Raw genomic sequence first — 26,030 nt, forward strand, 5'->3', positions numbered from 1 at the left:
TCTAGACAAAAATCCAAAAATCCTGTGTCATTTTCCAAGACAGTTTCTGTAGAGCAGTGTTTTTCAACCAGTGTGCCGCGGCACACTAGTGTGCCGTGGGAGATGGTCAAGTGTGCCGTGGGAAATTGTCCTCATTAACTGATCTAAAAACATTTCCCATCTCCAGGATTTCAGCTCTGTGTTCATCCAAACAGGCCCTGATAAAACACTGAGGAGTTAGGAATATAAAAGATTGTAAAATAATTTTTCTTTGCGTTTTTTTTATTTTATTAAAGACATTTTGATAAGAAGGACGCGATTCAGCTGCACCTTCGGCTGTATTTTGGAAACGTCCCGTCCCTTTACTGTCTCCACCAATCATCTCTGGGGGGCTTAATCACACGTCATCAGTCTGACCAATCAGAAGTGCTTAAAGTCTTCACTTCCTTGTCCCGATTTAGCTCGTAAAGTCGCTCAGTTCTAACAAAAATACCAGCTAAAGCTCGTCTTTAGTGGTGTAGCTATCCACAGAATCCGGTATCAGACCGTGGAACAAGTGAACAAAAGAATGAAGCTCCGAAAAGCGATCTTCGGCCGTTTTATGCACCACATCTCCCATGATGCATTGGGTTGTGAGAGTGACAGTGCACAAGGAGATCTGTTGTTAAACGTCTTGAAACCAACAAACACACATCAAACTGTTTTTAAATCTTCTAACTTAACTTTTATCGCATCTTTTAGAAGAAAAAAAACAGCTGCAGTTTCCAGCTTTTTCTGCAACAATTATCTCAAAAATGCATGTGAGATTGTGGAGGGGCTGTAGATCAATACAGACTATGAGTTTCTCCCTTTTTTTTTAAATTTTTGGATGCTGGTGTGCCGCGGGATTTTTTTTAACGTTAAAGTGTGCCGTGGCTCAGAAAAGGTTGAAAAACACTGCTGTAGAGTGACAGTAATTCATTAAACATGAAATGGTAGCATATTTTTTGTCGCAAAAATTCTCTCTTTAAAATTCCATTTTTTCTTTGTTCCTGTTTCACAATAATTTAAATAAAGAAGTACTCAGAAATGCAACTTTGAGCTTTTTTTTTTCATTCATGTCCTCCATCAGGAGAGGAATGCCCCAAGAACATGTTAAAAATACCAAAAAGACCATTTTCATTGACCTGGGTCTTTAAATAATTGCAGTTTTAAAGAAAAACATGTTATCAGCTGTCCTTAAAGAAGCCTAAATAGTGTTAGTTGTTGTTGTGCTTTTCAAATTTACATAATTCAATCAAATAATAGGGGTGGGTGGATTATATGCATTCGCTTCCTTCCACTCCCTTTCAAGCAATCTTTGATGTAACATCTAATTATCCTAAGTTTGATAGTTCTTTGAATGAATGTATGAATGCTTATTGCATTGTTTTGTGCATTATTCCTTGATTGCTTAAAATAAACTGTTTAAAAAATAACAATAATTTATTTACAGGCCCAAAAAATACTCGAGAAGAATCAACTCCTTCCACACAGAACTTAAGAATGGAGAAGATGAATAGAGAGAGAGCAGATGACAGTATGGATTTCTCACAGTCTCCAGAGGTCTCAATTGTAGGCAGCGGGGAAACACTGAGTGCTGCCGCAGCCCCATTAATCACGTTACGTGTATTTCCCTGCAGCATTGTTTCCTCTGCCTGTCCTGGTCTGAGCAATAAGGAACACAGGCAACAGTTTCATGCTGCAGTTTGATCCAGACCATGTGTTCTGACTAAAAAAAAAGTTAAGTAAAAGAAAAATGTGTCAATTTGTGGAAATTGCTATCACAGGCACAGAAAATATGCATTTTCTTAACCATAGTTATTCCTTCTAATTATGTCCTGTAACCCACCAGAGCTGTGTGGTGCTTCATCATTTATTTTACATGTTAAAGCTTCTTTATTTTATATTTATTTTGTATGATTTCAGTTATATCAGAAAAATTAACAGTATTTGTGTGAATAGTGCAGAAATTAGCAAAACACATCTGCAGATTCTTTTGTGTTCAGAAAGCTCATAAATGTGGCAAACGGATCCTTTTTGCTCCTCTCCTGTTTCCCCGGATGAAACCGGAGAGGATTGTGACATACTCAGTATGCATGGTTTTTTCTTGGCTGCTGCATCTTTTTGGCCACTTTGAAGTGACACGTAATCCAAAAAGGACGGTATTTATACTGGCATAATTTAAATGTGTATGTGAGTATGCAGACATGTATGTAAATACATATGTATGTGTGTATATTTCTTTATTTTCATTTATTTTTTAATTTTATTGTTTAATGAAATTATGACTATCCGAAGTTTGATATACTTGTGCATATAAATACATGTCTTTTCTTTGTTTGCTTTGTCTGATTGCTTGAAATAAATCAAATCCAAAATTTCTGTTTAAAAGTAAATACATAAAATAAAGGACAGGGATTTTTTTTATACATATGTAAAAATACATTTCTGAAATCCTTTTGTTTTCCATTTTAGTCTTTACATCAGACGTTCTTGACAGCAGAAATGAAAACCACAGTCAGGTCAGTAGAGGGAAACTATGGTGGTACTTATTTGATTGTTGACCTTTTGGTGATTTTTATGACAAATTTGTAATATTGCTGCAAGATTCTCAGCTTAAACATCAGGTCAGATTGTTTTTAAGATATTGCAGTTTGCTTGTTATCAAAACAGTGTACTATACCTGAAGTATTTATCTGTGTAAACACTGAAACCTACTTTGCCTTCCAATTGTTTCCTTAACTGAAGTTTGTTCTCAAAGACATGAGAGTGTGCGACTGCGTTTGAGACTCCTCTTCCTGTCCTTCATCAGCACCACATCAACACAACCAGATTAATTGAGTTGGAAAATTCTGGATGGATCCCTTAATCTGAGCTAATGCTGCATCTCAGATTGAAGGGAGTAAACAGCCCTACGGCGCTTCACCCAAACACAAAATCTGATGACCCGTCGGTTTTCTGCCAAGCCTTCTTCTTCTTCTTCTTTATTTGTATTTGAGACGACACAGGCTGGGAAAAACACTCGCTAAATGTTTTATCTCCCTGATTTACCGTCTGTTTTACTGCTGTTCTTCTCAGCTGCAGTACAGGACGGGAGAAGTTGGACTGCTGAGTTAGCAAACATCAAGCACTTAGAGTACTGTTCCTTTTAGCAGGCAACACTGCAGGTGGAGGAAATACATTTAGCAGAAGCTAGAACTCTAAAAATACAGGAACCTACTAATACTGTGAAAAGGTAATGCATTCAATGATTCAAATGCCCATTTGACTCACTGTTTTTGCATTAAAGGAACTGAGAACAAACTTTTTCCTTGAGCTTGTTTTCTGTATTTATGTTCAGCTGCTGAGAGGATGAGAGAAACCAGATTCCCTCCACTTAAGACATAATCTAATGTACGCAGAGGGGACGGACACACGAGTGGGTGATTACATGGTCAATAGTGGGATGGCAGGAAAACATTGCATGAGGCAGGAAGGACCAGAGTATCATGCTAGAGTCAGAAAAAAAAAACAGATAAATGTTCCAAACTAAAGAGAAAAAATACTCGTCTTCTAAACGCTTTGTTTTTTTAAATCCTAGGCATCTGTCATCACTTTGCTAGCATTAATATTTAACTATTAGATGTCTTGAAAGAACAAAAAAGTCAAATTTTAATTTCTCCCACTTTAAAAATGTCAAAAATAGAGTTGCAATTATTTGAGACTTAAAAAAATCTTTTTCTTTTTCTGATGAAAATTGTGTTTTTAACATGGGCTTGTGGTTTTTTTTTTTCTCTCTTTTTTTTTCTTCTTTCTTTTTTCTAAACTTGTTCTGTCCAACAGCTGAGCAAACAGATGAGAGCTGAAGGCTTTTTGTGTTGGACAGGTTTTGGGCTTGTGGCTTTCTTATGATGGAGGACACATGTAAAGAGATTTTGAGATTAAAACTGCGTTTTTGAGAACTGACTCTTGTAGCACTAAGTGCTAGAAAACAACATGCTTTTTTCACTTTGACAATCATAATTAAAAATCCACTGGAAACGCCTCTAAAAGAGCTCGAAAGATGATCAGAGCGGGTTTTTAGGGTTTTCTGTGTGCTCGGCATAAAACAGAATGAGATGAGATTGTGTGTTGCAAGAATGACAGTATGAGGCTCCTGCAGCTTCTATTATTACACCGGTTCTGAGAAAAAAAGCTGCTACGCTGTGGCTGTTTGTCGTGGCAGACTTGATTAGCTCTGCTCCAGTGTCATTCCCACGATCAGTCCGGATTGGGAAGCCCTGGTGGTGAATGAGCTGGAAACCAGACCAAATCTTTCAGAAAGAAGCAACGTTTGTGGAAATCAATGATTTTCAGAGCTTCACTGCCTTGGTGTGTGGATCAGTTTCACCAGTGAGGACACAGCGTGGTGGGATGTCTCTGACCCTCGGAAACCTAAGAAGCCCTCTGCATTGTGTCTGCCACCTGAGAAGAGAATGAGGCCAGATGCAGAGTGAAAATATGGAACAAGGAGGACTGACGGCCCAATGGGACGAAAGAACAGAAGGAGAGGTGCGCATGCAGACAGATGGACGGATAATGTGCCCATGACTCAAGATCCCCCAGGAGACACCGGTGTCTGGCACTCGACACCTTCGTCACTAAGCCCTCACCATCGTTCACTTTTTATCAATCCTGACGTTCTCCTTCCTCTCCCTCAGTTACATCTGTCTTTTTCTGCTCTTGTCATCCGCCACTCTTCTGTTTTCTTGTAACGCTTTAAGCTAATGTCCATCATTAACAGCATCGGCTGCAGCTGCTCTTTGGAGGACGGAACAGGCCCTCTGAGATCATTCTCTCCTTTACCTCATCCAGCTGTCGTCGTGGACTGCCGTACTCCTCACTGCATCAAAATCTGATTTGGATGCATCTGTTTGTCGGTTATTACTTTGTCAGCATCATTCATGCTTCTGGTTACTCCCTTTAATTTGTATGGAATCACCTGCTTCATCCGGCTTTGTTGCACCAAATGAAGGATTCCTTTAAAGAACACCGGCAGCAGTGCAGGATGGCAACACGCAATTCTTCTTTCTGAGTCCACAACTGAGCGAAAAATTTCGCCCCTGCCGCATACTCGAAAACTCACCAAAATTTGCACACACATAGTACCAGGTGAAAACCAGGTGGACATAAACCCCTTAAAAGAAAGATGATGTCACAGCAGGAGAAACCATTCAAAAACTGAAAAATCCTCTAATGACATCAAAACACTCATGTCTAAAGGATATCCAAAGAAAGTAAAAATTGCCATTTTGCTACAAAATGGCAATTTTTACTTTTCTCACATTTCCGCACAAAAATTCATTTTCATTCTTACTGTGTGCCTAAATAATCTTCCACTGCTTATATCTGGCAGAACCCATTAGATCACAAGTTTACCGGAAGGCATTGTGATGATCAATGACGCTTTTTTTTTTTTTTAAACTGAGCATATTTTTGCTGCTGTCCTTCAGAAGCTTTCTGTTCAGGCATATTTAAAGCCCACTTCCATCAGACAATCCATACTGAGTCTGAGTTTGGTGGACTTCAGTGCAGATCCATGCAGATTACCTGGTATATTACGCCTTTTAGATAATCGGACTTGTCTCCGCTCCAACAGTTCTGCAGAATAAACTCCTTTGTGACCCGTCTGAAATCAAAAGCTAGTGTAGAACAAGTCAGTCGCTGCTTTCGCTCGGTGCTGCCTCCACGCCGCACAGTGGTGTCCGCAGTGGTCTCTGCTTTGTCTCAGTGTGTGAAAAAGAGCTTATTTGTGATTATTTCTTTTCTCCAAGCTCACATGGAGAGGAAGGCGGGGCTTAGCACTAACAGACCCGCCAACAACTCAGAGGTGAATTTTCAAGGAATTCCTGCCGCTCTGCAGAAACTATGTCCTGGAAAACAACACAGGTTTTTTGATTTTTGGCTTAAAATGACAAAATCGTAATTAAAAGACCACTTGGAACACTTTGAAAGTTTTGACAGAGTAAAATACTCAGCTGGTGTGTTTTCTTTTATTTCCTTTTTTGCTTCTATTAGTGTTTTTGTTTTACTTAGTCACTTGTTTTGTATTTTACTTTTTAATTGTTTTAACCTTTTAGTCGCTGTTTTTCATGGTTTGAGTTTTTAATGTACAGCACATTGTTTGTCTGCGGTCATGTCAAAGCGCCATTTAATTAAACGGGATTTGATATGATGCAAATTGTGCAAATATTTGCATCTTTATTTCGTTTCATACACATTTAAGTGGAATAAACTGTCTTGAGAATTTTAATACCATGCTTCTAGTTCTACATACATGTTAAGTTCACTTTGAAGTTTATGTTTTCTTTCCGCCGAATCAGGACTGGAAGCACCAAATCTGACTGCTCCGCTCTGTGAGTTACAGCCACTTATGCACATGTAAGCCGATCCGGCATTACCTCAAATATTGCAGAGTCCAGAATGGCCCATTAATGAAGCCCCACTGGCACAGAGGAGACATGAGTCCATTACATGTGTCTCCACAAACACATGGCCTGTCAGCAGCCGTTTGTAACAACCACCTGCTTCTCTGCTGCACAACAGGGACCCATTTCATGCAGTGTGATTGTTTGATATCATGGACCACTGATGAAGATGGTTTTTGGGGCTTGAAGACGATACCACATCTCAGGCTAAGAGCCTGTCTGGCTGCATGTTGCCATCATTTATGGCTTCATCTGAGAACCCACTGGGTCATTTTGAACCCACAGACAACAATTTAGCTTTTTTACAACCAACTTTTTTTTTCTACATAAGTGTACTTACTCTTCTCTATGCAAGTTAGAAATGTTTCAACACATTTATTGACATTTATTTTTGTTACCTAATTAATTCATGTCTAAAATAAAAACTATAGCACAACTGAAATGCTAAGAATAATAAATGCATTTCCATTAGAAAAGCCTCTGGATCACATTAAACATATTTATTGAGATGATTCTGTCTGTACTTGCTCTGTGAGGCATCACCAGTGTTGTTATCAAAGCAGTTTTCTTCTGAGCCACTGCAATATTATTAATGGACATTTCTGAATTTGGATTTCTTTCCTCATCAAGAAAGAAGCTTTCCAGTTTCTGTGACAGTTACAATTATTTTCAGGTTTGGAATTCTAAATAAAAGTTTTTTTTAAATCTTAACAAAAAATCCTAACTTGTTTTGTTTGCAGCTTGTTTAAATTCAGCTAAATTTAAAAATAATGAGAAACAAATAAAGTCTAACATTGAATAACTCTTATGGGAAACTTAAATGAAGCTAAAAAAAAAAAGCATTGGGTTAATTTATCCACCAACCTGGGAATTATTGATCGTGGTTTAATTAAAAGGGAAAAATGGCTGTTTCGTTAGAAAAATGGCTGTGGTTGTTTCTTTTATTATTGTTTTGATTCAGTCCATCCGCTTCAAGTTTGAATGTTTCTACAAAAGTTACAGATGATTTATTCATTACTATAAAGTGCAACTTTATTCTTTTTGTTTTCCTTAAAATGGCTGTTGATCAGTCTGTTTTATTCAGACACATTCTGACTGGGGGGTAAATGGAGCATACAAATACAAATGTTGTTATTAGAGCATGCATTTTGAGAAAAAGTGTTTATATTTTGTGATCAGCCACATTTAATTCCCCTCCCAGACACAGTGCATGTTTACAGGCGTCTGTGATGACTTAGGAGGACTCTGTCTTGGAGCCCACATGAGCACATGCTAAGTGTGTTTATGGGACATCTCTGTTCCTCACTGAGCTGTTTGCTTTCACTTCCTCTCCCTGATGTTTGGAGTCTTACTTTGCTCCTCTGCTTTTATACCATTTTGTTTTTTAAATGACTCTTTCGTGGGTTTGTTCCTGTCAGGTAAATGGAGGTGCAGGATCGGAGCCGCTCCCCCTCCCGCAGGACCAGCCGGGTGGAGCAGGTGGTGGGACGATGGCTGAGACGCTCCCGAGACTTAGGAAGCAGGTCCCACTCTCTGAGCAGGTAAACATCTGATGTGTCTTCTGTGAGACGCATGAAGAGACATAGTACTGTCTTTGTGGCCAATATTGATGGAGGGCAGGGTGCTGAACTCCAGTAGGCTATGTATGCATAGTCACCATCAATGTGACAGAGTATATCATTTATCGAGCAAAAACATACTGTTTGATTAAAATATTTATTTTTATTCTAAGCAAAAAGATGCTTTCAAGTCCTGTTTTAACCAATCCCCGCCTTCTTGCTGGACTTGATGCCTCCATGCGATATGTCACTAAATCACATCGTACCATTAAATCCAGGACACGACTTAGCATCAACTTGAACAGCAAAAACATTCAAGTATATTTTTATGTATAACTGGAAAAAACGTTAGGCATAAAGGGATTCAATCAAACCCTGATGTACCAACGTTTGCTGTTCCTCAAATAACCACCAGAGACTAATTTTTGAGATTTTCCATTGGCTTTTATGTTAAAAGTAATGATTTTACTACATAAATATATACAGATCCATGTTAGTTTAGACTACGGTCACATATCCCAAAATGCTACAGTGCAGCCACCTAAATGCAAGTTTTTCCTCAGCAGGTGACCAGGCGGAAGCATTTGAATCCGTTAGTTCAAAAGGGGCGCAAGTCCACAATTGTTCAAAATAGAGATATTATATGTTCTATGGTCTTCAAGGGAAAACCTATCTGATTATGTGCAAAAAAAGTCCCAAGTCCGTTGTAATGTATTGACTATGCTTGACATTTAAAATGCATTTAATGCAAATTTCCTGGACTTGGGCCTCTCTTGCCTGGGTTTTGCTTTATCCCATGGATGGCAGCACTAGTTATCCAATATGGCAGCGTCCCTGTTTAATTCAAGAAGGGCCCAAGTCCAGAGATTTTAGTTTGCTAGTCCTCTGAAATTATAAAAGTGAGGGGCTTCATATTATAGCATTTGTAAGCTATAATATGAAGCACCTAATGCCATCAATATTTAGTAGATCCTCCTTTTGCAGAAATGACACCTGGCTATTTTTGTTTAAGTAAATATTGCATAGTTTCTTTAAATCCAATAAACTTTATCTCACTTCTCAAATATCACTGTGTTCATCTGCTATATGATATCTTTAGCTGAAACTGATGATCCTAACAACCAATGATTTATGAAGAAAAATCTTGGAAATGATCAGGGGTGTCCAAACTTTCTCATACCACTGTATATTGTCATATATATGGATATACACTACAATCATATATCCATGTATATGATAATGTATCACCTTTGGCACACTAAAGAACAATTTCCTGATGAAATATGAGTTATTTTTGCAGCTTATTTTCTTACCCAGAAGTAAGATGACTTGATCTCTGAGGCACTGGCTTTATATGCCCCATATACCCCCCCGGGCTACCAGGCAGCTGGCGGCTGATGGAACTTGATATGGATCTGAGCTGTCCAGGGACAGCCGTTGCATATGATAGCGTAAAATTAAAAAGCAGTGTGTTTTTATGGTGTTTTTTAATGCAATTTCTGTTCATTAAAACTGAGAAGGGTGAAGTGGGGGGATATTTTTTGGATGAACTTATTTGGATTTTTTTGTTACTTAAATTTGTGCATTAGGGTGTATAGAGACTGGACACGTTTGATTCGCTTAAAGTGACCCAGAGTTAATTTCCCCTGATAATATGGAACAAATTAAATTCAGTAACAAAGGATTTTCCCAGCCTGGAAACAGCCTAAATGTGTTTTTTAAGTTTAATGTTTTTTTCTAGAAACATTTCTGCTAGCCTTAGTCTGTTAACCTGACAATCCAGAGACGAGACCCGGGCGCAGAGCAGCAGTGTAAAACGCTCCTCTGAGCCTCCCTTAGGGTTAGTGCCGGTGCAAAACCCATGCAGGGAAAGTCAAGCAGGTCCTAGCTTTAGCTTATGTGCTGAAAGACAAATGAAAGGAGCGCGTCATAGAAACCTTACAGTGACAGACAGCAGTTCTCACAAGCAGAATTATGATGTATTTAAATGCGGTTTATTAAACATTCGATCCATTTCCTCCAAGTCCCTCTTAGTCAACGAGTTAATTACTGATAACAATCTTAGTCTTTTAGCCTTAACAGAAACTTGGCTCCATCAGGATGACTATGTTAGATTGAATGAAGCAACCCCCCCCACTTATGCTAACTATCAGAAATCCAGGATTTCAGGTAAAGGAGGTGGTTTGGCAGTAATATCACAGTCTAGCTTACTTCTCAGCCCTAAAGTTAAAAATGCTTATAATTCATTTGAAAGCATCATATTGTCTTTAAGTCACCCAAACAGGAAAACTCGAAAACCTGTTTTACTCATAATTATTTATCGCCCCCCCGGCCCATATTCAGAATTTTTAACTGAGTTTTCCGACTTCCTATCGACTATTGTCTTAGATTCTGATCAAACTATAATATTAGGGGATTTTAATATTCATGTTGATGACCCCAGTGACTGCCTAGGTAAGGCTTTTGCAGCTTTATTAGATGATGTTGGTTTCACCCAAAGTGTGAATGAACCCACTCACTGTCATAAGCACACCCTGGACCTTGTTCTAACCCATGGGATAGAGATCAGCCAGCTGAGTGTCCTTCCTCTTAACCCCATCATTTCTGATCACTTTCTGATTACCTTCCAGTTTACACTGGAACATCCTTCTGCCCCAGTGAATAAGAAACAGCTTAGAAGAACCTTAACTGACCGTTCTGTGTCTGAGTTTAAACACACAGTTCAGCCAGTACTTAGTGATATTCTGAGAAAATACTCTGAGACCAGCTCCCATATTATCAGTCCTAGTATAAATGACCACTTTGTTAATGATGCCTTACAAGCCCTCAGGAGTACACTCGATGTTGTTGCCCCCTTGAAACCTAAGTTCGTCAGACAAAACCGAGTAGCACCGTGGTTTAACGCTCAAACTCGTTCTCTTAAACGAGAAACCCGTAAGTTGGAAAGAGAATGGCGCCGCTCCGGTTCAGAGCAGTCTCTGGATATCTGGAAACATAGCCTATTAAATTATAAAAAAGCTCTGCGTAGAGCTAGAAGCCAGTACTATTCAACCTTAATATCAGAGAATGGAAACAATCCAAGATTTCTTTTTAGCACTATAGCTAAATTAACTCGCAGTCAGAGCTCAGTAGAACCACATGTTCCTGTTTCTCTCAGCTCTGATGATTTTCTTACATTTTTCGATAGTAAAATCTCAAATATTAGACATAAGTTAAATCAAGTTATTCCTACTATCAGCCCAGAACAGGCTGAAGCGGTAGAAATGGAGACATCCATAGAAACCTCTGTAACATTAGACTGCTTCACTGCTGTGGATCAAGCGGAAATAACATCAATTATTACGTCCTCCAAATCCTCAACGTGTCTGTTAGACCCAATTCCCACTAGACTTTTTAAAGAAACTTTTCCCCTAATTAATGATCCCATATTAACAATGATAAATGCCTCTCTGGAAACGGGTTACGTGCCGCAGTCTTTTAAATATGCAGTTGTTAAACCTCTTCTGAAAAAGCCCAGTTTGGATCCTAGCATCTTGGCCAACTATAGACCGATATCAAACCTGCCCTTTATTTCTAAAATCCTAGAAAGAGTTGTAGTTAAGCAGCTTTACTGCCACCTACAGGACAACAGCCACTTTGAAGACTTTCAGTCGGGGTTTAGACCTCACCACAGTACGGAAACTGCACTAGTTAGAGTCTCTAATGACTTGTTATTGGCCTCAGAAAAGGGACTACTTTCTATTCTGGTCCTGTTGGACCTCAGTGCTGCCTTTGACACTATCGACCACGGTATTTTACTCCATAGATTAGAGCAGGACATAGGGATCAGAGGATCTGCTCTCCAGTGGTTTAAATCCTATCTGTCTGATAGGTATCAGTTCGTTAATGTAAATGGCCATTCCTCTCAGTGCACTCGAGTCAACTATGGAGTCCCACAGGGCTCAGTCTTGGGACCGATCCTGTTTACGCTTTATATGTTACCCCTAGGAAACATAATCAGGAAACACAGCATTAATTTTCATTGTTATGCCGACGATACGCAGTTGTATTTATCCATGAAGCCTGACCAGAATGACCAGATAGAGAAACTGAACGCCTGCATCAGTGACATCAAGACCTGGATGACAATTAATTACCTCCTCTTGAACCCAGAAAAAACTGAGGTCATTATACTTGGTCCTAAAAACCTCAGAGATGCTCTGTCTGCTCAGATAGTCTCCCTGGATGGTATAAGTATAGCCCCCAATTCCACAGTTAGAAACCTTGGGGTTTTATTTGACCAGGATTTATCATTTAAGGCTCACATATCTCAGGCATGTAGAACTGCCTTTTTTCACCTGCGGAATATTGCTAAGATCAGAAATATACTTTCTAAGAGTGATGCTGAAAAACTCATCCATGCATTTGTTACGTCGAGGCTGGATTACTGTAACTCCTTGTTAGCAGCGTGTCCTAAGAGTTCCTTAAGAAGTCTCCAGCTTGTTCAGAACGCAGCTGCTAGATTGTTAGCTGGAACCAGCAGAAGAGATCACATCACTCCTGTGTTAGTTTCGCTCCATTGGCTCCCAGTTGATTCTAGAATTAAGTTCAAGATCCTCCTGTTAACCTATAAGGCCTTACATGGAATGGCCCCGTCCTATATTAAGGACCTCATAGTCCCTTACCAACCAATCAGAACACTTCGCTCGCAAAATGCAGGACTGCTTGTGGTTCCTAGAATTAGTAAAAGTACGGTTGGAGGTAGAGCGTTTAGCCACCAAGCCCCTGTTTTATGGAATAAACTCCCAGCTCATGTAAGAGAGGCCGACTCAGTTTCTACATTCAAAGCTAGACTGAAAACATTCCTCTTTGGACAGGCTTATTGTCAGACTAGTTAGTATTCAGAGATTATTTAACTTAATGTTAGTTTGTTTAAATTAAACTTAATAATAACTATTTCTTTTAAAAGGCTGCTAGAAGTTGAAGCTGGGGTAACTATGGTACACTGGGGTTCTGTCCTCTTTCCTTTTTTACTTCTACCCTTCCTCTCCTCTATTCTTGATCATAATTTATCATTTAGTTCTCCATGCCTCTGTTTGGTGCAGTGCGATTCATGTATTGTCCCTCTTTTCCTCTCCCCTCCTGGGGAGTGGGAGTGCTTCCAGACTCCAGTTGGCTCATCCGTGCTCCAGTTCCTGACCGTTTACCTCGCCTTTGCTCCTGCTCCTACACCTGGCTGTGGATCCTGCCTCTGGCTCATCTCTGGCTCGTCTCTGCTCCTGCTCCTACACCTGGCTGTGGTTCCTGTCTCCGGCTCGACTCGCGCCTTTGACTGTCCCGATAACCACGGCTGGATGAAGCTCGTCTGCTGGACTTTTATATATGTAGTTGTAGATTTAGATAAGTTAATTCTTCTCTAAGATTTCTGGTAAATCGCCTGTCCGTCCTGGGGGAGGATCCCTCCTTCATGTGGGCACCCCTGAGGTTTCTTCGTTTTTTCCGGAATCCGGTTTTTTTGGGAGTTTTTCCTTACCGCGAAGGGGGGTCTAAGGGCAGGGATGCCAGTATAGCTTAGTCAGTTTGTTAGTTCATTTTAGTATTTTTCTATTGAACTCTTTGTATTCGTGATCCTTTTGATTTCATGTTTTACTTCGAAGCCCATCGAGACGACTGTTGTTGTGATTTTGGGCTATACAAATAAAATTGAATTGAATTGAATTGAATATGGTCCCATCCTAACACATTTCTTACTTTACTTTGTACCTCCCACTAGGCCACTTTTGGACAGATGGGCCAAGTAAACAAAAGCCAATATGTCCGTTCCATTTCAGGGTGGATTTTTGCTTTTCAGAATCCTAACTCATAAAAACCAGAAAAATAAATTATGTGTATTTTACCACAAACCAAGTGGAGCACAGAATCAATTTCTGTTATTTTTCTGTTACACTGATGTCACCATGGGTAATTATGGGTTAAAGATCACCTCAGACATTATCTGTCCAGTGTCCATGGGCCTGTGGTTTTAACCTGTGGCGGAACGATTTGTTCCAGAGATCGAGCTGCAGCTGATGGGAAGCCAGCAGGGTCCAGCGGCTGTGATCACAGGAATTACCCTTTCCGCTTCAACGTTCAGATCCAAAGGGACCCAAACCTAAACTCTCATGGCTTCACACTCTCCTCGCAGACCCCCATCCTGGTGGAGGACGTCACCCCAGGTAGGACACGCCCCCTGTGTGTTACCAGCAGATCTTTTGGGATCTTTGAAACTTTTAATGACCACTTTTGACGATTAAATGGTCAATTTCAAGAAATACTCATCTGCAAAACTTTCAAGAAAGCAATGATAAGATCTCTGTAAGTGCAATGATGTAGAATAATGGAGCATCAGTGGTTTTGATGGGATGGCTGCTTGGTGATTTTGACCACAGTTGGTGCTAAAAACAACACAGCACTCTTAGTTGAGCAGCTCGGGGAGGGATAACAGCACCACTCTTGTTAGGGAGAATTGATGTGGAGCTGATACTGCATGTCTGTTCAGATCAGTTTGGTCTGCACAACTCTCTGCTAACACATCCTGTCATAACTCATTTATCCTGATGTGCAGTGCTTTGAAAAAGTAGTTGAGCCATCATACACATTTTTTCCACATGGCTATTATGCTGATAGAATTCTGACCATCAAACTAAATTCAACATAAAACAATCTCGTCAATTAACAATGAATGCCGTAATCCCAAAAAGGGTCAATTCTGTATAAAATAATATTCTGAACATGTTTTGAAAAAGCAGTTTTAATTCTGCTTTAATGTTCAGGGCAAATAGTATGCACCTTAAACATTAACCCTGGCTGATTCTTTTTCATTGTAATTTTGCATGCTTTAATATTTTATTTTTATTTTTTAATAGTGTCTGTGTTCTGCGTCCTGATTGGCTGGAGACCTTGTCAATTAACCTCCTCTGTACCGTGTCCCCTGTACAGAAAACGTGCAGCTCTCCAAATCTGCATAAATCTTTAGTTCAAATCTTTTTCATTCTCTAATATTGGATTTTTTCTTCTATAAAGGTCTGAACTTTAAATATGAGAGAAAAGTGTGAAATTTTAATGTCTGTCTGAAAAAATGTACTGTGTAGTGAAAGATTTTACAGCATTAAATCTGCCTTTCTACTTCTCACTCCAAAGTGAACTTATTGCTGCTAGGATGATGGAGTGTCTTTTCCAGGATATGGTGGATATGGAAATATGTCTGAATTCAGAAACGTTGGAAGGTTTTTAAGCAAGAACACATTGTTTAAAGTCAAAATATAGCATGTTCATTGATGTACACAGGCTGTATCCCAAACCCGCACTGCTCCCTAACCCCTAACAGACCATAATGCGGTACTATCTGTGCCCTGGATTTAATGCAATTCGGACACATGTTCAATAAACGCTATGAATGATCTCCCGTTTCCCAAAGCAAAACTCTAATAAATATAAAAGTTTATGGAAGACTAGTTATGAATAAAAATTTTGAGATTTTTTTTAAATGCCAAACAGTTTAAACATAATGCATTGTGGTCTATATCCGTCAATCTAGTGACATCGATGCACACTGTTTTTTTTGCAGACACTTTGCAGGCTCTGGATTTTGGAATTTTAGATTTGGACACTGCCGAAGAGAGTTTGAAGGAATCCCTCAACTTTTTATAGCTTTTGATTGGAACTTGCTGGTCTGTTTGCATATATAATAACTTTCACCGTATTCTCCGGAGCTCCAAAACTGACCTTATCTGTAGTTCCTACAGTTATTAAGATATCATTGTGATGTGTTTTTTTTTTTAGATCTTTTGTTACTGTCAGACACACTTCTAGTAAAAAAAAAAATTCATTCAGTGTATCTGACAGTAAAAATAATTATAAAGTAGATATAACTCAACCTTTCACAAAATGTGGAATTTTTTTTGTTTTTTTTAATTAAATGTGAGCATTTTAGATAGAGTTGGGGCAACGTAAACACATTTTTAAAACATTTTGAAATAAAACTTTATTTTAAATCAGTATATTTCAGTTACTGTGAGTACATGACACAGAAACCCTCTGCTTTCTTATACAAACCACATAAATTGGTTGTAATAAGTTGATAATGATTAATAGATGAAAAACCTCAGACAATATTAACGGCTCAATAAGATCAAAGACACTGAGTTCCAGTTTGAGTCTTTTCCACAGAACGCTGTTCTTGTTTTGCATAAAGACTCCTCAGCAAATGAAGGAGTGGAGCCGTGCCAGACCACTGCAGACCTCTGGCCGACTCACAGTACAAACTGACAAAAGTGAAACCTCCAAGGGACGCTGCATGCTGATACTGCAGACCTGCACTCAAAATTGCTTCTGCAAAGGAAATTGCTCTTTGGTTTCAGTCTTTTTGGTGTACGTGTGCATGTTTGTGGGCGCTTAACACATTATCAGTTCACAGAAGAGGCTAAACAATCGTGTATGCTTTAAGGAGGATGGATGGTTTTTTTAATTCATAATAAATACAACTCTTTATCCATGGGCAAATGAATTTCTTTATTATAAAAGTGAAAAGAGGTTGGAGTCAGAAGTTGAGGTGTGACACACAAACCCTAAGCTGTGCCTGTGAAGCACAACGATGTCCTCATAATGAAATGCTTTCATTCGAACAAAACTGTGTCAGCACAATATTGAAGGACTTTAAGAGAGTTTTCCTGTGTCCGTTTTTTTTATGTAAAGTCAACAAAACCTAAATTCATTAATTTTTGAATAAAGGGGAACTTACAGCTTCATTCAAAAAATTCAAACTAAGTGTGTTTTCACTTTGGGCTGCTTGATCTGCACCAGAGTTTGTTTTCCTGTACAGTAGGGACGTCCCGATCCAACTTTTTGGTCCTGATTGTTCTGATTCGTTTGATTCTTATTTTTTTCCGTATCTGCCGATGTTGAATCTTGATCGCACACTTTTCTAACACTTAAAAAAAGGAACAAATTTGATGAACAGATCCAGGTTTTACCCTATTTTTATTTTTCCTTCTTTCCTTCTTTTACCACTCAACACTATTATATTAACTCGTAAAAATAGGTAATAATTACTCATGTGAAAAGTTTGGTGACTGTAGCTTTAAGATCGTCAGAGATAATGATTTTTTTTAATCAGATGTGATTCATGTCTCCATTACATATTCATAAAAGTTAAATACAAGGATTTTGTGAAACTTTTTTTTAGTTTTGGTTGTTTCTGAGAGGTTGTGGATTTATTTTTCTTTATTCACTTTTACCTGTAGTTTGCACTTTGTAGACGGTCCCTTGGCACCCGCCGTCTTTCCATTTAATTCTCATTAAAAAGAAAAAAATATACCTTTTTTTAATGCCTTTGAAAGTTGTTGCTAACGTTAAGACAAACCAATAGAGACTATTGCTGTTACTGAGACTGGAATTCAAATCTGTGAATATCCATGGCCGTAAAATAGGATGCAGACTTCTACTTAAACATTTATTTGAAATAATAAGCTTGAAATATACTGCACCGATCAAAATAAAGAGACTGAAATAGATATCTGATCCCACATCAGGTTGCAACATCTGATTCCGATGGAATAAGAACCTATGTGATTGGACCCGATTTGCGATCACATGAATCATAACAGGATAGCCCTACTGTACAATCCTCTTCATTCAGCAGGCGTAAAAACTCATTTGACCAAACCAAAAATACTAGTTTTTCACCTGAAAAACCGAGATCCTTGTTTTATCTTTGGTTTCTTGCTAAGTTAAAAAAGAACTGTTTTTATTTAATGTATAGGATATCTCCCTAATAGTGACTGAAGGTGTTTAGATGGCATCTGTCTTCTTGTGTGCACTTTGCTGAAACACTCATTTCAAATTCTATCTTGGGGTTCTTTTAACATCTGTTTGCTTCAGAGTTTCCTCCACATGCACACACACAGACGTGCACACATACTAAATTGTCCTGATGGTCCCTCCGTGCTTTGGCCAACATACCCCTCCCCTTCTTGTCTGTGGCAGTGCCAGCATCGTTTGTCAGTGAAATGTGAGGCCCTCATTTAAAAGCATTTTCAGAGCGATCAGTGTCACCTGCATCTGCCTGTGGTCTTCATGAATAAAACATCAAGTCATGTTCGCCATCACAAACTGTAAATTTCAGGGTTAGCTGTCCTCACTGGCTGCAGGATGAAGACGATGCTGATGAAGATCTTGAAATGTTTGATGAGAAATCTCACTGCAAGTCTGGAGACTTTTAAAATAGCCATAATATTAGTTTAGATTATCAAAAATAATACATATGATTGCAGACAAAAATGAGAATCTAACTTTGCAGTTGCTTGTGTTTATGCTAGTTTCAGATTTTGGGGGCTCGTCCGGGAAGACTGCCTGCACAGATTTACAAACCTCTAAATCTACTAACTGGGGATGTTAAGTTTTCCACAAAACTATTGTGATAACTTAATAGCATAATGTTATTTTTTTTCTTAAATTACAGTCTATATTGTGTTTTGCAGCTGGACTTAAGAGTTCATTTCACTGTGGAACTCGAAACATTTTTTTACACATTTTTCTACTTTCACACTTTCACAATCATCTGCATTCATATCTACCTGACAAATGAGACTGATAGTGTCACAAGAACAGGCAGATGATTGGATCCAAATCCAGTAGGTTTATTAAGCTCAGCTAAAAGTACACCAAGCTAAATCAGGGTCAGGCAGGCAGGGGTCTGTAACAGGCATGAGATCATCAAAGGAGAGACAGTGTAGTCAGAATCCAGGCGAGAGTCGGGGGCAGGCAGCAGGTAAACAGAGTCAGAAGAGGGTCACGTCCTAATAAGACCCTCTGTAATGAAAGCAGAGTAGCACAAACGATACTTCGTGCTTACGTATGCTGTGGTTGATTCAATGAATGAGAGCCAGGGGTGTGGCAAGCAGGAAGTGCACACTGGGTGTGCTGGGAGATGAAGTGCCGTCAGTACCCTGGAGACTTCTCCTGTCGGTGACCAGAGGGGGAGAGTTCTGACTTCTGACAGATTGGTTGCATATCTTACCAGGAGTTCATCAGCTGAGGTGTACCGCAGGGTACTGTACTGTCACCCTTCTTTTTCATTGTGTACTGTAGACTTCAGACTTGTAGTTTTAGAAAGTTAGTTTAGTGCAATTGTCAGATGAGATAAGATTTGATATTCTAGAAGCTGGTGGTGGAAAAGAAGCTGAAAAGTTTTTTTCCAGATGAGAATTGCCAAAGGCCAGGTTTTATGAGGTTTTTTTTCTGGAGAAGTGATGTCTTTCTGTAAGTCGCAACAGAGCACAGTGTCCAGTGGAGCGTATCCCATGAGATGTTACGTTACCACAAGCAGAGCCTAGATTCACAAAGATAGTCTTGGTGGTGATCTTTACATTTTTTTCACCCTTCTTACCATCCTCTTGGCCAGTATAGGCATCACTTTTCGACTTACCACTTCATCCTCTGAGCACTTGTAACTTAAAAAGATATAGGAACGCCACCTAAAGCCCTTTGTGACTTGTGAGCCGTAACAAAGTACAGAAGGAAGGCTCTTTTGTCTTACCCATAACTTTCCAACTGCAGAGCTTCTGTTTTTCAGTAGTTAAATTCATTAAAACTCTTGTTCTCAAATAATCCTGGTAATTGGGATGACTTGGGATGTTATCGAACGCATAGATTTTCCTACAGTGTAACCGTTTGCTAAGAGTATAAATAATTCTAGAGATGTCATTTATGTTTAGATGTAAGTAGAAGCTGAGAACTACTTCTATCGATCGTAATGCCTCTTGTACATCTTATAATGTTTAAATGTCATTTCTGGCAGGTGAATGAATAAAAAGGATTGTATCTGTCAACTCATAAATGTGCTTCAGCCATCCAGTTCTGGAAGCAGACTTTTCAAATAATAAATAATAATACATGATGTCAATGGGAGGCTAAGCTTTGCAGATTAGTATCAGTAAGTAAATCTCCGGAAAAGGAGCCTGTCATCGCTGTTTGCTCATTGGGGGTGCAACTCGGCTGAACGCCTTCAGGCATGACAACACAAGGACGTATTGTGTGTCCAGGTGGTCCTGCAGATGGTCGGCTCGTCCCCGGCGACCAGTTGGTGAAGATCAATAATGTTGCAGCCGATGACCTGACCCCAGAGCAAGCGGCTGAAATAATCAGGTATACAGATATTTACACAAACATGATGCGCACTCGCACAAACAACAGAGTTGTATGACATGAACTCTTTCTGTTCTTCAGGGAGCATCAGGAGACCATGAGTGTGACAGTACTCAGAATAATGCTGGTGAGTCTGCTGTATCTATCCGACACTAACACAATTAAAGGCCTCTAAGTCAAAGTTTTTAGATTTATGAGCAACTCGTATGCGGAAAAGATTGATATATTTCTAAACGAGTTTACACCTTGTTGAGAAACAAATAATTCTATACATTATTTAATGTGTTAAATTCTGAAAAATTAAAAATAAGTAGGTATTTAAGTTTTATTTTTGAATTTGGTTTGAGTAAAAGCACCATACCAAGCGCTAATTCCGATTCAAATGTAGAGGGACAGTGTGTTTTTGGTTGTTAGTAGGTATCAGTACATGGTTCACAAATCGACACATAAAGATTCAACAAACTTTGTGGCAAAACGATGCAGCCCCTTTTTTTTTTACCTAAACGGATACAATCTAGATATTTATTATTCATTACATAACATGACATGACATTTAAAACTTTAAATTAAAAAGCTTTTTAACGGACAACCTTTATTTCTTACTGTCTCTTTTTATGTTAAGAATCAAAAACAAAATATCTTTAACACAACAACTTCAAGTAGTAAAACCTGTTATTTTGGGCCTTTTAGACTGTTTTGTTGGCTGTGTGTCATGTTAACTTATTCGGGTTTTTTCTGCAGTGCTCTGGGTTGAGAGCACACAACGCACATCCCTCACCTCACCTTCAGCCAATTATAATTGACCTGACTTGGTAGAAACAAGCTTGTGATTGGACACTTTTATGTTTGCATCACATGTACATAAAAAAGGCAAAGACAGTTGAGACACAACAGCAAGAGAAATTGTTTGACAGCAGTCAATTATTTACTTCCAGATGGATTTCATACATTTTACCAACATAATCTAGTTGGTATCTGGTTTTCTACCCATACTGCTGTTACTCTCAGTACTAGATTGATTTTTTCATAGGTATCTGGAACTTTACAACCCTGTTTGTCATCTAAATAAGGTTTTCCTGGATAGTGATCATCTGTGGGAATTTGTAACTGTCATTATTTCATCTTTTAGTTGAAATCAAACTATGGCTGCAAAGGCTTTTTGTAGCTGCTTGAGGTTTTCTGTGTTATATTCTATTGATCTGACTAATTGATTAGTTTTTGTAAGGAAGTTTTTAAAACTAACATTAAGGAAAGCACTCATTACAGCACTCTATTACCTTCATGCCCAAATTTATTTCCCAGTTATGTTAAAAAAATATATCTTTAGTGTTTTTTCCATTCAAGGTGATGCTAAATTAAGCGGCTTCCAGGATTAAATGATACCGTACCTGATTGAAGAAAAGGGAAAAAGTTAGAGGCTCTGTCCAAATTCACTCACTAACCCGTAAAAAACGATATAATGCGGGACCATCCAGTGCTTATCTGGTAAATATCCAAGGCACTGGACTTTGGAATTGTGGATTCAGAAACCTGATAAAAGGGCACACGCCCTATAGAGTGCTTGAAGAAGTGAGTAATGAGGGAATGCGGACAGACCTGAGCGAAAACTGTCAACTGTCACTTTGACATTGATGACATTCATTATGTCAAATATTAAGGATTTCCATGAAAGAGAACATGGAAGGTCTGTTTCTAAAGAACAGGTTTACCTGTAAGTGGGAGACACCTGCTTCTTCTTCTCCTTCCGGAGCATTACATGGCAAACCAACATCAAAATTGATATTTCTATTTGTCCTATTATTCTGTAAAGACACACTTTGCGTGCAGAGAGTGAGCGCTTCATGCTGTGCACGTACACTCGTTCGATCCACGCGAGCGCCTAAATCACCCTAAGGTCTCTTCGCTGTCACCCATCCATCCACGCTCACTCAGGAGTGGATTCTGTCTCAGTCTGTATCCTTACATTGACCCACGCGTTTGCATGAAGGCGATGTGCGAACGAATGGCTGCTTCTCTGCAGCCGTGCTGATGGAAGCACTTTCAGAGTGATTTGCAGCTCGCAGCCCTTCAAAAATCAATGCAGAGATTTAAGGACAGGGTTGCTAAGAAAACATACATCTCTGTCAGGTTTCCTGATAGAAACACAGATCAGAAAAATAACAGACCAAGAAACTTTTGTGTAAAGATTTTCCATTATTGGACAGTGATCTAAGGGCAGGAAGGTTGTGTGCCGTCTCCTCTTACAGGTTGCTCACCGACTGTGTTTGGTAACAATCACTTGAATCAAAAATTAATCTATGACATTTTAGAGACTGTGCTACAATGGAGTATTAAGGACACCATAAAACCAAAAAAAATAAATGTAGGAAAATAAAGTTGTAAAAGCATGAGAAAAAGATGTACTTTTACCAGAATAAAATCTTAGAAGAAGACATGATAAAGTCATGAAATTGTGAATTTAATAGTTGTAATCTTACAAGAATATAGTTGCAAAATTGTGAGAAAAAAGGTGTAATTATCCGATAATAAAGACATAAGAAAGTTGTAATTTTGCTAATAAAGTAGCAAAAATATGAGAAAAAGTCATAATTCTAAAACAATAAAGTTTAATAAAAATTACATATTCAAATAAACAACTTTATTCTTTAAAATTATTAAAAGTAATAATTTTACAGAATAAAATTGTGTATTTATGAGAAAAAAATCATCATTTCATGAGAATAATCGCAAAATTATGACAAAAGCCAACAATTTAATTGAATAAATAAATAAATATTTTACAAGAATAAAAAGTGTATAATTATGAGAAGAGGGTCGTAATATTACAAGAATAAATTTGCAAAATCATGAGAAAAAGGTCATATTTATGAGGATAAAGTAATAGTGAAAGAATAGTCGCTAAACTATGAGAACAAATGTGTAATTTTGCTAGAAGAAGAGTTGTGAAAAAATGTGTTACTAAGAATAAAGTTGTAAAATTATGAGAAAAGGATCGTAATATTACGAGAATAAAATAGTGAAATACAGCAAAATAGTCATAATTTATTATAAAAGTTTGTAAAATTATAATTTTATAATTATAGGAATAAAGTCATGCAAATATGAGAAAAAATCTTAATTTTATGAGAATAAAGTTCTATAATTATTTTAAATAAATCATAATTTTACAATATAAAGTTTTAGATTAAATGAAAAAAAATCATAATTTTATGAGAATAAAGTTGTACTTTTTTTAGAATAAAGTTGTAATTTCATGAGAATAAAGTTATATAATTATTCAAAATATGTCATTATTTTAAAATAATAAAGTTGTAGATTAGGGGGGAAAAAATTGTTCCTTTATGAGAATAAAGTTGTCATGTTTTTTGAGAGTAGTCGTACATTTTGAATAAAAGGTCTAAATTTCACAAGAAAAATGCCAAATAAATCCATCAATGCAGGCATTTACTGTATGGCGATGCCATATAGCTTTTGTTTATCTAAGGAATCCTTTCACCATGTTTCATTTTTTTTTTTTTAACTTGTCCTGTCCAACAGCTGGACAGACAGATGAGAGCTGAGGGCCTCTTGTGTTGGACATATTTTACTTTAACAAGAGGGGTTATTAATCTTCAGACAAACCAAAGGTATGTCTGAATAAACCCCTTTTGTAATTGAGGCCAAACTTCATTAATTTCAATCATGTTTGTTCATCTTTGGTGTTGGACCGGACGGAAAAGGAAAGAAGGGAAGAAGAGAGAGGGATGTTAGAGAGGGGGGGGGGGGGGTAAGACCATGAAGCAGCATAGAGCAGACAGGTTTACTGGTTGTTTATCATTACGGTACAGTTCAAATGTAGTACAAAAAGGGCGGGGCCTGTCCACACACACACTGAAATGTCATCAACACACCTGCTAGCTGTAAAAATGTCCACATGTCAACATGTACACACCATGTTTCATTTTGACCTCTTCACAACACTGCAGACGGCTGAAACAGCACGGTGACTGGAAAGCCACTCTTTGTGGGTCAAGAATCTTTATCACCAGTCTCAATGTCTCTTGGGAAACCACAATACACGTCAGAATTGCTCGTTGTGGTGACTAGCGATATTACTGCAGCCGACCAACTCCAACCATTTCTTCCCCCACCAAACACACGATTTCTCCCAAAGCTGTGTGACATTTTCTTCTGAAGACGTTCAGTTTCCTGCAAATTCTTTTCCATGTCCTTATACTTAAAATAATATGATGTTGACTTGCTAAACTACTTAGTGTTTCCTTATTTCTAAAACCAACGCTGAAGGAACAGCTTTTAAGGCACTCTTCATACTGAAACAGGATATTTGTCCTTTTTTGTTGTTACTATTTTTCTTAGTAAACAGCCTTTTGCCTCATGAATTTAAGTTTAATTTAGTAAATTTTCAAATTATAACTTATCACTATTATTCCAGTAAATTGTCTTTTTTCTCATATACTGTATGTAATTATTCATTTATTTTTATGGTGGGCCCAATACTCTGTTGTACTGTACTGAAAATAACAAGGTTTTTATTGTTTACTACCCATCTCTCTGTAGCATCTGCAGTTGTGTGACTTCCTTGTGCTCCACAAAGGGTCTTGGTTATGAAAAAGTTCTCCTGTTCATCTCAGGGCCCAAAGTCCTCCTTCATCACACCAGAGAAGAGGGCAAAGCTCAGGTCCAACCCTGTCAAGGTCCACTTTGCTGAGGAGGTGGAAGTCAACGGACACTCTCAGGTGAGCCTAAAGTTAAGCAGTGTGCTATAAAAACGATCAAGATACCAAATCATACGTATGTATTTATGTTTATATTGGAGAATTTTTCCTATTTTAAAATTCTTTCTATTTCCTTTTAGTAATTTCTTTTAAAATTTCTGCTATTTTTTATTTTTACCTTCGATTTTTAAACTTATAAACGTTTGTAAATGTGCAACTGAGCATATGGATTGCAATGTACAATTGCAATTTGGAGTAATTTGATTATAGTTGATTTTAATAGTTGATAACAGTGAATTTTTGTATATTAGATAGTTTGTCAATTGTATCGTTTTGGCGTGTTCTCACACTCAGTATTTAATGGGGGTAAAGTTTTTGAATTGTTTTATTATTTTTAGTTCAAGTTTTCCGAAGGGTTTTAAAAGACTTGAAAGATTTTTTTTTTGTTACAAGATTTATCGTTATATCAAGCTGTGCAATAAGCGACATTTGCAATAAATGGTTACCTTAAATGTGCTTAAACAGTCTTTAGGCATCTTGAAGTATTTAATGAATCAAATAAATCCCTTTTATGCATGTGACCGATTGGATGGAGCTTTTTTATGTTGCTCACCTCATTTGTAGACAGTATATATAAATATGGGCAAAGGCATTTACACCCCTGGACTGTTCGGCAGTCTGTCGCAGGAGCTTGTATATATATACATACACACATATATATATATATATATATATATATATATATATATATATATATATATATATATATATATATATATATATATATATATATATATATATACACACATTAAAAGTTTGTATCTCAAGTAGTTGTTGAGACTTACACTTGCGGCATTTTTATCTAACAGGATTTTTCATTGGATTCTTGAATTTAAGAGTCATTTGAACAGTTTAACAGCCCATTTTTGTTCTTGTTATGTACTTGTTTGTTGGGTTTTTAGGTTTATTGTGAGAAGTACAGATTTTTCTTCTGCTTCTTTTTAATTTGCTTAAGTATGTTAAAGTTCTAACTTTCTGGTTGTCTTTTATGTTTTTGTTTCATTTTTTTTTGCCTCCATCACACCTGGTTTTAGTTAGGAATCGTCACAGCTGCAGCTTGTTTGACTCTTCAGCATAAATACTCCTCC

At 37.9% G+C, this 26,030-nt stretch overlaps 1 protein-coding gene across 1 annotated transcript in view; it reads left to right on the top strand.

Annotated features, from left to right (window-relative positions):
- The window catches only part of LOC101159414 (FERM and PDZ domain-containing protein 1), a 54,045-nt gene that overhangs the window by 12,126 nt on the left and 15,889 nt on the right, over window positions 1-26,030 (top strand). The window contains exons 3-7 of the mRNA XM_011486140.3: window positions 7,865-7,987; window positions 14,036-14,199; window positions 20,065-20,167; window positions 20,249-20,294; window positions 24,799-24,903. Of these exons, the coding sequence (XP_011484442.1) occupies window positions 7,869-7,987; window positions 14,036-14,199; window positions 20,065-20,167; window positions 20,249-20,294; window positions 24,799-24,903 (537 nt within the window). The 5' untranslated portion in view covers window positions 7,865-7,868. The remainder of the gene's footprint in view (window positions 1-7,864; window positions 7,988-14,035; window positions 14,200-20,064; window positions 20,168-20,248; window positions 20,295-24,798; window positions 24,904-26,030) is intronic.

The sequence above is a fragment of the Oryzias latipes genome, chromosome 1 (genome assembly GCF_002234675.1).
Source record: "Oryzias latipes chromosome 1, ASM223467v1".
NCBI lineage: Eukaryota > Metazoa > Chordata > Actinopteri > Beloniformes > Adrianichthyidae > Oryzias > Oryzias latipes.